Source organism: Contarinia nasturtii, unplaced genomic scaffold, assembly GCF_009176525.2.
Source record: "Contarinia nasturtii isolate CC-2019 unplaced genomic scaffold, AAFC_CNas_1.1 Cnas_scaffold_1964, whole genome shotgun sequence".
Lineage (NCBI taxonomy): Eukaryota > Metazoa > Arthropoda > Insecta > Diptera > Cecidomyiidae > Contarinia > Contarinia nasturtii.
Genome location: NW_022199294.1, coordinates 317129 through 329949, shown reverse-complemented (window position 1 = coordinate 329949; position 12821 = coordinate 317129). Strand labels below are relative to the sequence as shown.

Sequence of the window (12821 nt, the reverse complement as noted above, 5' to 3'; positions counted from 1 at the left end):
TCAGCAAAACTGCGATGAGTGAACTCGAGTTTTTCGTTTCGTAAAGCGATTAAACCCATTCGAATGAGCTTCGACTGGAATTCATCAATCTGTTTTACAGGTTTTTGTAATTTATCAAAATGATCCAAGCCTGGCAATGACCTTTTTTCGTATTTTTCGCGGAATAATTGCTTGACAGCTATTTCACTATGAATTTTACGTATATCATCTTTTTCAATATTGTGTGACTCTCTCACACCAACATTTTCTAAGCACTCTTTATAATATCTTTTGTAAAATAGATCAAACTGCATTTTTATGAATTTTTCATAAATATTCAATAAACTCATTTCTTCTATCTTAAGATTATTCGCCGATATAACTTCAGTCATCATTTTTAGATGCAATGGAACACGAGTGAAATACTTGTCTCGCACACACAATGATTTCTTCAATACTTGACCGGCATATACAGTGAATGACAATTTGTCGATCTCTTCTATAAGTTGGTCAATTTTATCAACATCGTTGATGGTATATTTTCGTCTGATTTTAGTAATATCATCTTTGAGTTTGTCGGGACAGTTTTCCAGCTGAATACTCCTTAAACATTCAATCATTTCTTCATAGGTTCTGTCACAAACATTGCCATCATTCATTTTGTTTTTCAAATGCCACTTGAAAAAATGATTTAAAAACTTTTTCTGTTCGTTTACATTAAAATGCCGTAATTGATAAGCGGAACACTTTAGATTTTTTTCCAAATATTCTTGCATATTTGTTCGAGTGGTGATCCATAACTGTGAAACATTGCTGTCCCCTAATCTTTCTATAAAACTTATTGTCTTTTTTAATCCAGGACTAATTTCGTCAAAACCATCAAACAAAATTGTTATTTTTGGTTTTTTACACTCTGTGCCATTGTCTTTTTCTAGACTCATGCGTAAGAGTTCACGTTGTATTTCTTTATCGGGATTATTATCGAAAAAGGCCATTTTTGATAAAAATTCAATAGCTTCATTGACATTAGGCTTTTTTGACTTTTCGACTTCAATATTGTGAAGGCTGTGCGGTTTTTGTTTTTCAATTGCAAAATCATTTAAATTGAATCGCAAAATCCAACCAGTTTCAGTTTTTTTAACCTTATTGGCCACACTAGTCAATACTGTTGACTTTCCCATTCCCGGTTCGTTTGCTACAATTATTAATTTTTCATTAGATCTAATTAATTCCAATTCGTTAACGTCTTTCGCTTTATTTTTTGAATTTTGTTGAAGGTAAAATTTTCTATCAATATAGTAATCTGTGACATAGCCAATAGAATTGAACGATTTCTCATTTCCAATTCGGATTTTTTCTCCATCCAAAAGTCTTAATAAATTGGCTTGGTCAATGACTTTGTCAGCCGTTTTTGTATCAATCAGTTCATTGAATCTTATCATTTCACCTTGATAAATGATTTCATTAGCTAAAACTTTTTCTTTTGAAGTTTCAATCAAGTCTTCAAATTTCGTCAAGTCTTCAAATTCATCGATTTCACATTGACATTTTTCATGAAACATTTTGGCCAATTGGTCATCATTTTTTGCAATTAGAATGATTTTTTTAAAAGAATTTCTTTGGATAATATCTGAAATTTCTTTAAATATTTTTTCTTTCATCGACTCATCATCGTTCGGTTCACATTCAATTACGCAGATGTTACATGACCGATGCCCAGAAAATGCATTCAAAATATATTTGCGCGTTTCCGTTGTTTTTGAAAGAGTCTTGAAGCGAATAAAAATAAAACCATCATCTTTTTCATATTTACTATTCATATGCCGAACTACTTTGATCGCTCCCAATCTTGTATACGAAGTGCAAAAATGCAAAACCTGTTTCTCATTAGAAATGAATCCAAGCAAAGTGTCATTCACTTTAAAGTGTATTCCATAAGCACAAAGTTCTTCCGTATAAGCTTTTTTCAAACCAGAAGCCATCAACACATTGATTTTTATTTTCAATTTATCGAAGAAATGATCGCCATCTTTCCATGAATAAAATCTAGATTTTTCATGAGACAAATCGGTGAATTTCTTTTTTTCGTAATCTTTGAGAAAATTTAGCATTTCCTGTTCAAACGAACTGGACACCAAATCGGCATCGAGAATATTAAAATCTGTACTCAAATCGCATTTTATGAGTTGACCCAACTCTTTTTCATTTGGATAATTGGTTATGAAACGGAATGCGTCCAAAAAATCACGAATAGATTTTTCAAGTGTAACATCGCATAGTGCTACGCGTATAATCGCCATTTCAGACAGCGAAATTTCAATTGTTTTATTCAAAATCTCTTTGACATCATCGAAATTGTCATTCTTTCGAATGTTGTCTAGAGAAGTTTTTGATATTCTGCTCGCCAACATTTCACCACTAACTTGATTTTTTATCCATTCCAAGTCTAGTGATTCCATGATGGAAATTTCTTCCCTTATTTTCTTTAAGGCACATTCATTTTCATCTAACTGTTGTGTTTCCATTTCAATCTCACTGAATTCTTGCGTATTCGGTTCGCTATATCTATTAAATTCATCGCCTAAATTGCCCATACTGTCTTCAGCTTTATTGATAATATCTTCAATTTTTTCAATAAAATTATCATAAAGTGGCTTTAAATTTGCTTTATCATCTTTTGATTGTCCTTTCGCCCCCTTCAAATTTTTAACGCAATCTGTTAAATTTTCTACATCTTGGGAATCTACAATATCTTTATCGGTTGACATTATTTTCATTGATTTTATAAATTCATTCGCTTTGTCCTGAATAACAGTTTTCCGGGGATTTGCTTTTTTCATTTCAGCGCCAATATTTTCGGAAGATTTTTTTGCAAGATCCATTTGATTTTTAAATTGAATTTTCTTCTTCATTTCAAATTTAGCCTTTATGGCAGAAAATGAATTTATTTCTTTACTTTTTAAGGCACTATTTAATAAAGTAAACTGAAAATGTTCGACTAAAAGCGGTTTTAACTTGTCATTGAATTTGAATTTCTTTGGCTTAAATGGTTCACAGACATGAAGTATTTCATCGTTATCTAAATCTTCTGATGGTTCATTTTCCGAGCATTCGATTTCCTCGAAATATTCTTTCCACTCCTTGATCAGCTCGTTATATTTCTTATTTTTTTCGTCAAAATCAAAGTCGGTGTTGGTAATAATGGTAAAATCTCTAAAAACAGAATCTTTAAATATCTGATTTTTTGTAATTTTAGAAAACGATACAAAATATTTCTGTAAGCTGAAATCATTATCATTTGATGTTGATAATAAATCATTAATTCTAATTTTTGATTTTGCAATATTCAATTTATGTTTGGCTTGTAAAAATCGCCAAATCCATTTGCCATCTGCTCCCTTATACTTAAAAACGACGTCATCGAATTTTTCAGCCGCATCCATTTCAGTTGCCAAACGAAAATCATAATGTTTCTTTACAGCACGTTGTACAAATAGTGCCAATAATTTGGATTGATAAATAGTACCATGTAAACTTCTTTTTACACCTGACGCTGGATAGGTGGGCGGAATATCTAGGGCTGGATCCGTTCTTGCTCTTTTGCATGTGAATCTATCAATTTCAGATGACTTCCGTTTTTCATCTCGAGGTTGTCGGCCGAACGTTTGAAAACTATCAACTGCAGTGGACGTACCAGCGACAACACCAGAGTCTAGAACAATATTCACACTATTACTTACATAGAGCCTCGAATTGGTTTGATTTAGTTGTAACTTACCTTGATCATTATCAATGGATTGGTTATGAAATGTGTTTAATCCCTGTTCTGTGTCTGAATCATACATTATGTTATCATTATCGTCAGATAAATTTGAACATGTAACGCCACTATGTATTCCAGAATCTCTTGTTGAGGTCGATGGCTGCTCATTGTCACTTGATTGAGTGGATGTAGATGTACATTCGTCCACATTCGGCTTTCTCTCTGAACCAAAGTATTTGGGAATCGATGTTTGACCGGGTAATATTTGAATTTTTGATTTACGTATTTTCGGTATTGATTTTGGAAGCAAGTTTTTTGGCTTTGTCCAGGGGTCAGGTTGTGCATTTTTTAATTTTGTTTTAATCGCTCTTAATATCTTGCACTTATTTGGTTGCTTATTTTTAAGCCGTTTATTAACCAAATTTAAAGGTGTCTTTTTTGAATCGTTACGAATGGTAACGTCTGCTCCCTTTTCGATGAGTAGTTGGACAATTGTCGGCGTTGGATTTCGTACAGCCAAGTGTAAAAAAGTATCACCGCTCTTATTTCGATAATTGATGTCAATTGTGTATGATGATAAAAAACTTTCAATTTCCTGTATCGATTTTTTAGATGAATTTTTTCGTATGAGATTCATTAATTCCTCATGCCGTCCATTATTTTCATCTTCAATATCACTTGAGTGACCGGTCGATTGAGAAGACGTAGAGCTTGGTTGGCTGTCCGACATTATAATTAATGATATATTTTCAATGATTTTATGATTACTTTTCTTTTATTATTTTCAATTTTTTATTTAAATGTTCAGTCTTTTTTAATTATCAGCAGAAAAAAGCACGTGGCCAACTAAATGACGAATAAAATCTGGTCTGGTACCGTTTTTTCATTTCTCCTCAATTTTTTTTTTTCGTGATCATTTAGCGTCAATGTCAACTACGAAATCCACTCAACGGTAAAATGTTGAACTTGCAATGGAGAAAAAATGGAGGAGAAGGGGCACGAAAATGGCAATACTACATATATGTTATTGTAATAGTATTCATGTATAAAAATGTTGAAAAAAAAAAAATAAAACAATTTGCTTTGCGATATCCTGTTTTTTTTGTTAGTCTTCATATATTTCTTCATTGATTGCTTTTTTTAATGTCCAACTATCAAATTCCACTTGAATCACAGAACTTCTCATTGGTTAAAATCACAAAAATTTATTCAAGTTCATATCCGAAATAGAGTTCGAAGATAAACGCGTTAAAAACGTATAAACATGCATATGCATGTTCAATCACTGAATGTGTAATGAACGAAAAGTCAAGGTCAGGCAGTCTTCTATTTCTTTCAGACTATTTTAACAGTTTTGTTTGTCGTTTACTTCTGAAATTACACTGAAATCAATATCAAAGATAAAAAAATGTAAACACTGAAAACTTATGATAGTTAGTAGTAAAACTGAAAACTTGTTCAGCACTCTACGGTGTATATGAGTCAACTGCTTAAAACGAAAAAGAAAAACAATGTATATGGTGATAAGTTGCAAATCGGAGACAGCATGCAAACACTTACAACAAGGCGTAATATATAATAAGTCAAGCGGGAAGAAAGAAAGCGTGCAGGGAAAATGGAGAAACCAATACATTCGTAAAACAATGGCTGTATTTAGTTACAAAACATATGTCTGCCGGGTTCTAACTGTCGTATTATGTTGACATTCCTATCGTTGCTTTTGTATCGTGCATTAATAATATATAATTTAGTGTGAACTATTATGTGACTCACAATCAAACAAATAGAATTAGTTGATTTGTGTCAATACACTATTTTTTAAAATGTATCACATATTTACAGGCTGTACTACACACGTAGTATTACTTACACATATATACAATATACATACATGCACACTAAATTTAAACTCATGTTAACTTGTGGTGATGACGTACGTCATATCGAAACGCTGTGTAAATTGAACATAAACTTGTCTGCGGTCAGGCGGTGAATATAGAAATAAATAAATAAAATATACATTCCTTTTGTTTATCAAACCTTTACTAGCGACATATGTGGTCTCTGTGGTTTTTAACGAATCCGCGATTTTTGTCATAATATTAAATTGGTGACAATATGAATGATGCAATCCCTTTGTAATTTATGAATTTCACAACAGATAGTCTCGCAGGATATATGCCGAACATCTGCCGAACATCATTCCGGATCTATAATGTACACGAAGTATTTTTTTTTTGCATGTGGTGTGATCAATAAAGTCAATTGTTCATTGATAGTGTATCGTACCTTTATCATAACACGCAACTGATATTGTAATTGACATTACTCCTGAATTCGTCATTTTTTATAAATGCAATCAGATTTGTAATTTCATGAACATCACTATCACCCTGCCCATGCTACTCGTGAATAACTCCAAAGAGATGAACGTGTATGAAAATGTGGCTGTTTGAATTGAGTCTTATGTGTGAAAATCATGAGTTATAAAATATTTGTCATTTTTTCAATACCATGGAAATCGTATTATGAAGTGATAGATTAGCATGATATTACATTTGAAGAGTAAATTTCAATGAAGAATTACAAAATAGTTTTCATCTTGAATGTTCAGCTGTCAATTGTCAAGCCTTTCACGGGATCTGCTCTGAATTTTGAATTTCAAGACCAGAAAAAGTACTCCCACGACCTAAATTCGTAGATTCGCTATGAAAAAGTGCATCGTATTTGAAGTTAGAATAGCCTCCCATAATGTTTTCAGTGTATTTTGCCCGAAAAAAACGCTTTGATCGAAAAGAAAATCATTTTTTCGCAAGAAAAAACTAAGAATGAATTGTATTAAAAATCAAACGGAAATTAATTTTAATGTTGAAATTCAGATGTTACACAAAATAAATCATTGTCTTGTGTTTCTTATTTGTATTCGCATAGTTGATGTTTTTCATTTGTAAGAACTGAAAAGTTCATTGCATTTCATTTAAAATTATAAATAGAATGTGTCAGAGACTAATTTAACTATTTTAACATGAGGTTGAGATTGAAAGTGCTGTGGAAATCTTTTCGTGTTTCATGACAACACCGAAATTGTCAAATTTTAAAATAGACTACTCAGATCGTTGTTCAGTACGTGCTTCGTGTATATTCCCCACTTCCTTTTTCATTTTCTTCATATGTCGACATGAGAATTTTCTTCCATTGGAAATTAGTCGGTATTCTGAGTTTGATGTAGAAAATGTTTTGTTCTATCGATTCCTTCTGAATTCTTTTTTTTTTAAATGAAAATAATAGTGTTTTCCGGTGCTTCGAAAATAAAAATAAAAACATTTCGCTTTGATGAATTTTTCACTTGGATTTATATTCGACTATAATTTAAAATGAATATTAACATTTATTTTTATTTAATATTAATAGTATTTCCAATTAAATATTGTTACGGCGGCGTATTTTTGATTGGTTAGTGATTATTTTATTGACTACAAACTCATATGAGTCCATTATTGAAACTAAATGGATTCAAGCGATTGCAATGTGATCACGTGGTGTGCGAAACTATTGATATAATTCACGATAAGCAAATATCGCAAAATGATGCCAATTTAAATAAAATTAATAGCAAACAAGGCATGAAGAACATAAAAAAGCAAGTCGTTTTTCATCTAGAACTCAGCGTTTAATTTGAGTGCTGCTTTTTTTTATTGAAGAGTGTGTGTGTTTTCTTTTATTTTTATATTCTCACTGTCGCTCTCGAAAGAGCATTAAAATTCCTCTTCACTCAAATATACAAGCGTGAAGTGAATGTTTACATTTTTCCGCTGTTTTTCTCGTCGACGTTTTTTTTCTTCAGTCATTTGTTTTGTGTGATTCATTTTCGTTGTTTGCGAAACGGGGTTTTTCACATTACGATGGCACATGTGTGCGCTGGCACAGTTTGCACACAGTCTGTGATCGTTTAAAATAAAACGCTAAATAATATGAAACATTTTCCTTCTCCGAATTGATGTTCATTATTTTTCTTGCAGGCGCTGCGTTTGATTATAACAATAGATTAAATACAGCAATATTGGAATATGCCGTTAAAAGGGCGAATAAAAATATTTTAAATGAAGCCGAAGTTTCTTTGAAAACCTTAACTGAACCGTTTGATTATGGCAATGAATTTGAAGCCGCCAGAAGCGTGTGCAGTTTATTTGAAGTAATAATTCACAATTTTACAAGATTTTTCGAGTTTAATGTGAAATATTGTCAAAATTTCAGTCTGGAAGCTATGCGATTATTGGACCAAAGTCGCTTGGATCGAAGTCACATATTGCAAACATTTGTGATGCAAAGGAAATCCCATACATTGACACATACATGGATGTCGAAGCAAAAACATCCACCATTAATTTGTATCCAAGTCATGAAACATTGTCACAGCTCTTAATTGAAGTCGTAAATAAATACGAGTGGAAAGATATTCTAATACTTTACGAGGCGCCATCGTATATAAAACGCATTTCACCATTTCTCGAAGATCGTAATAGAAAACCTGGCACCGTCACTGTACAACCAATCGAAGTTGGAGGTAGTTTTCAAAATATTTTGCAAAAGGTTAAAGATATGGGCAGCCGAAGTAGTAATATAATCATTGAAAGTTCCATTGAACATTTAAGTGAAATATTAGAACAGGTGTGCAATGCAAAAACACTGTCCAAAATAATTATCCTGTGTGGTCATACTAAATGTTCAATCTTTTTTCGGTTGGTTATAGGCATTGCAAGTTGGTTTATTTGGACCAGAGCGCAGTTTTATAATCACCAATTTAGATGCACAAACGATTGATTTGTCGAAATTCCAGTATACACAAGCAAATATAACGATATTTCGAATAATTGATAGAGATTTTCCAATTGAAGAATTTAAAGATATTGATGACTATTTGGAGTATGAAAGAGATAAATGTAAAATTATCAGACCATGTACGGACGCGGAATTTGAAGGTACTTATATACAATATAATGACCTCAGACACTTTTAAAAATACCATTTATTTCTTTCTTCAGAACTTTCCCCGCCATTTGTATTGCAAACTAATACAGCATTAATTTATGACGCAGTTATGATTTTGGCGGAAGCATTAAAACAAATCGGCTTCGAACATTTACAAATGAATGATAATCGAATTGATTGTAGTGATCCAGAATCAACCTGGAGCAAAGGATCCACAATCACAAATTATATGACAAGTGTAAATTAAACTAAAATCACACAAATGTATTACATACTGATCAGGATAAATATTTTCCACGTTTTTTTTAATTAAAATTTAATAGATTAACTATACAAAAACAACCCTGACAAGATCGGTGGTATTTGATAGAAAAAGACTTCGAAGCGATGTTGAAATCGATTTAATGTCACTAGATGGGAATGGACTCAATAAGATTGGCATATACAATCAAAATACTGCCAATCCAAATAGTACCAATCAATTAGTGTTTTTACCGAAACCAGTAAAGGCCACCGATCCGAATGAATATCGTCCAATCCGCGAAATGACATTTACAGTGTTGGTTGGTTTGGTAAATATTGACATACTTTCTCTCATTCTAAAATGTTATGTTCGAATGCGGAATTCGCCCCTATTCATCAGCCGATTATAAGGCACTGCCTATTTACACTCAATCGACGGATAATTGACATTTGAAATCCACACACAACTGTGGAAAGTTGTAATAGCCTTCTTTTACCACTTTCAGTTCATTTGTACTGACACTTGTAGTAAAAAAAAATATTTTCTCGCTTACCAACTGATTGCATCCGTTCTGCATTTTCTTACTCATTAAAAGCATTTTTTTTTTATTCAAAAAAATTATATCCAATTTTCAATTGAAAACTATTCCCTATTTAGACTGATCCATATATTATGTTGAAAGACACCTCTGTTGGTTTACAAGGGAATGAACGATATGAGGGCTTCGGAATTGATATTATTTATGAATTATCAAAAGAGTTTGGATTCAATTACGAACTTAAAGAGTTGCCTAAAGGTATATTATTCTGTGTAGTCTAAACTTTAATTTAATGATTATAAAAAAATATTTGTACATGTAGGAGAAGGCTACGGAGACTTCAATAACGCGACAGGAACATGGAAGTGAGTATACATACGTTTCGATAATAGTTTAGAAGTGGGAGTTTGACTAATTTTGATCATTTATTGCAGCGGAATGATAGGTGCATTAAGAAATGGAGTGAGTTAAGATTATAGAAGCTTTCATCTGTATATTGAACAGATTCAAGTATTAATTACTAAATTTTCTATATAGAGCGTAGATTTGGCCATCACAGATTTGACTATCAACAGTGAACGAATTACTGCAATAGACTTCACACCTTCAGTAAATAATTTTAATATTTAGAAAAATATCGCTAATAAATGTCATTTTTTCGTCTTATATTTTACTAAATATAGTTCATGAATCTAGGTAAAAAGAAATGAAAATGAATGGAAGAAAAAATCAAGGATAATCAATTTCTTCCATTATTGACTTTTTAGGTATAGCTCTCTTGTATCGAAAACCAATAAAAGAAGCTCCGGAGACGTTTTCTTTTATGTTACCGTTTTCAATGAGTGTTTGGGCGTTGCTTGGGGCTGCATACATAACCGTATCGTTGTGTTTCTTCTGTTTGGGTAGGATTTCAGCTTCGCAATGGGAGAATAGGTGGGTTAAATCTAATTTGAGAGAAAATCGTTTAATAATTCCTGTTCTCCATGTTGCTATAGATATCCATGCATTGAAGAACCAACCTATTTAGAAAATCAATTTACGCTCAACAATTCGTGTTGGTTTGCCGCTGGTGCTTTGCTTCAACAAGGTTCCGAAATTGAGCCCAAGTATGTTCAAGAGTAATCCATCTATAACTATGATTCTTGTTCATTCAATCGCCTTTTTTTTCCTCAGAGCTGCTTCGATACGGCTTGCTTCATCGTTTTGGTGGTTTTTCACATTGATCATGGTCGCCTCTTATACGGCAAATTTGGCAACATTTTTAGTTATTGAAAATAAAAAACCCGAAATCAATAGTGTTGAAGACTTAATGAAAAATGAGTCAGGTAAAATAACATTTGGTGCCAAAAAAAATGGAGCTACGTTGAATTTTTTCAAGGTAAATCATTAAATTTGAGTATTGATTGATTTTATTCGAGATAATAATAAATTGTGGTTTTTGTGTCGCAGTCATCTACTAATCAACAATATCAAGATATGTATAAATACATGGAAACAAATGAATATTTATTGACTGATGATAATGTGCAGGGTATTGCTCGTGTCTATAAAGGAGACGAACATTATGCATTCTTAATGGAATCATCGTCAATTTCATATGAAATCGAACGGAAATGTAATTTAACCCAAGTTGGCGATCCCATCGATGATAAGAATTACGGAATTGGAATGCGAAAACGTATAATATTTGTTGTTAAAAGACTCTTTTGATTTTCATTCATTTTTTTCTCCCGTAGATTTTCCATACCATCCGCAGTTGAGCGAAGGAATATTAAAATTACAGGAAAAGGGTAGATTGGCTGATCCATTCTTTCTATTATTTGTTTATTAATTTCCATTAAATCCATTCATTTCTATGTGATTCACTCTTTCAGGTAAATTGGCTGAGTTGCAAAAAAAATGGTGGAAAGAACGAAAAGGTGGTGGAGCATGTGCGGTGAGTTTTTTCATCTATTTTTTTCATTTTGATGTTGCCATTGTTTGTGGAAAATAATACGAACATTCGCGATGAAAAGGATGACATTGATGACGGACAGGCGGTGCCACTTGAAATGGCAAATGTTGCGGGTGTATTCTATGTCTTGATTGTTGGTACAATATTTGCAATATGCTACGGAATTTGTGGTTTAATTATGGAAATTCATATTCGTGCAAAAAGACATAAGGTTTGTGAGCAATTTCGCTTTCTGCTCCACCACCTGCAGAATCCTACTAAATATTACCCCTAACGCATCGCCGTTCTATTTTCCCTTTAGTTAAAATACATTTCTTCTTTAATATTATCCCGTTTCTGTGTAGTTATTCGAATTGTGTGAATCTTGAATTTGTTTTAGCAATGTTTGCCCTATTCCATTTTGAAAATTAATTCTCCGTAGAGCATTTAGTAGAAGATTTACCCAAACCTGTCCTTATTGCTTAAAAATGCGTTTCATTTTGTTTGGGGGAAAGTTCTTCATAAAGTTCTGTAATGGCCGCCGTACATTTTCCTGAATTGTAGATCGTTGATCGCCGATTTTGTTGTAGATTTCAGTGAATTTCAATTGGATGAGCAGTATCAGGAAAAAAAACTAAGCAACGCAAGAATCCCACAAGCGTTCACTGCATACGTTGAGTATGTTTGCATGTATGGTATTTGCATTCGGAATAGACTACAATACATGTAAATACACAGTCAATACTGATACTGAGCATCCCGTAGAAAATCACTGGTAGATTTAGTACATATTTTACAATGGACATTTATTTGAATTGTGTGTTATATGCATTAATGCAGAAAGATGAACAAAGCGAAGCAGCAGAGCTTAAATTTCAAAATTTGAGGGGTGTGTTTTGGGTTTTATTGGGTGGCAGTATATTTGCATTGTTTTACGGCTGCATAGAAGCTTTAGTCCATATTTACAAAAAAGCCAAAACCGAAAAGGTATGATTTTTATTTCCCTACCTTATTTGCTTGAACATGCTACTCACATTTATTCATTGAAACTTAATATCGCTTTGAATGTGATTTTTTAACTGGATAAGATCAAATTATTAATTTATTTATTTTATTTTTAATACCATATCAGATACCGTTTAAAGAAGAGTTGATTGCCGAATTGAAATTCTTAATGACGTGTCAAGGTGTAAAAGAAGTGCGCCATCGAAAAGGTTCCAAATCTCAATGTTCAGGCACTTCAAATCAGTCAAATCAATCACGCTACAGCGAAAATACCAATGGATCCAATGCATTGCTTAGATTGCGATAATTATCATTTGTTGTTAAAATAAATGTATAACAAAGAAAAAAAATAAACAATATTCTAAATAAC

The 12821-nt window shown here is 32.4% G+C and overlaps 1 protein-coding gene across 3 annotated transcripts; it reads left to right on the top strand.

Moving 5' to 3' along the window:
- Nucleotides 1-7084: 7084 nt before the first annotated feature.
- Nucleotides 7085-12787, top strand: LOC116347534 (glutamate receptor ionotropic, kainate 2-like). 3 transcript variants are annotated; one of them, XM_031778143.1, is made up of 20 exons: nucleotides 7085-7195; nucleotides 7762-7934; nucleotides 7997-8410; nucleotides 8493-8721; nucleotides 8785-8969; nucleotides 9055-9303; nucleotides 9633-9771; nucleotides 9836-9878; nucleotides 9948-9975; nucleotides 10051-10122; nucleotides 10197-10209; nucleotides 10281-10446; nucleotides 10509-10619; nucleotides 10687-10891; nucleotides 10963-11191; nucleotides 11250-11303; nucleotides 11388-11449; nucleotides 11529-11678; nucleotides 12287-12433; nucleotides 12579-12787. In XM_031778143.1, the coding sequence occupies exons 1-20, from the start codon at nucleotides 7117-7119 to the stop codon at nucleotides 12756-12758; spliced, it is 2928 nt and encodes a 975-aa protein (XP_031634003.1). In that variant the 5' UTR covers nucleotides 7085-7116; the 3' UTR covers nucleotides 12759-12787. The 3 variants fall into 3 exon arrangements, with proteins under 3 accessions (XP_031634003.1, XP_031634005.1, XP_031634004.1); XM_031778145.1 differs by lacking the exon at nucleotides 11529-11678; XM_031778144.1 differs by lacking the exon at nucleotides 12287-12433.
- The last annotated feature ends 34 nt before the right edge of the window (nucleotides 12788-12821 follow it).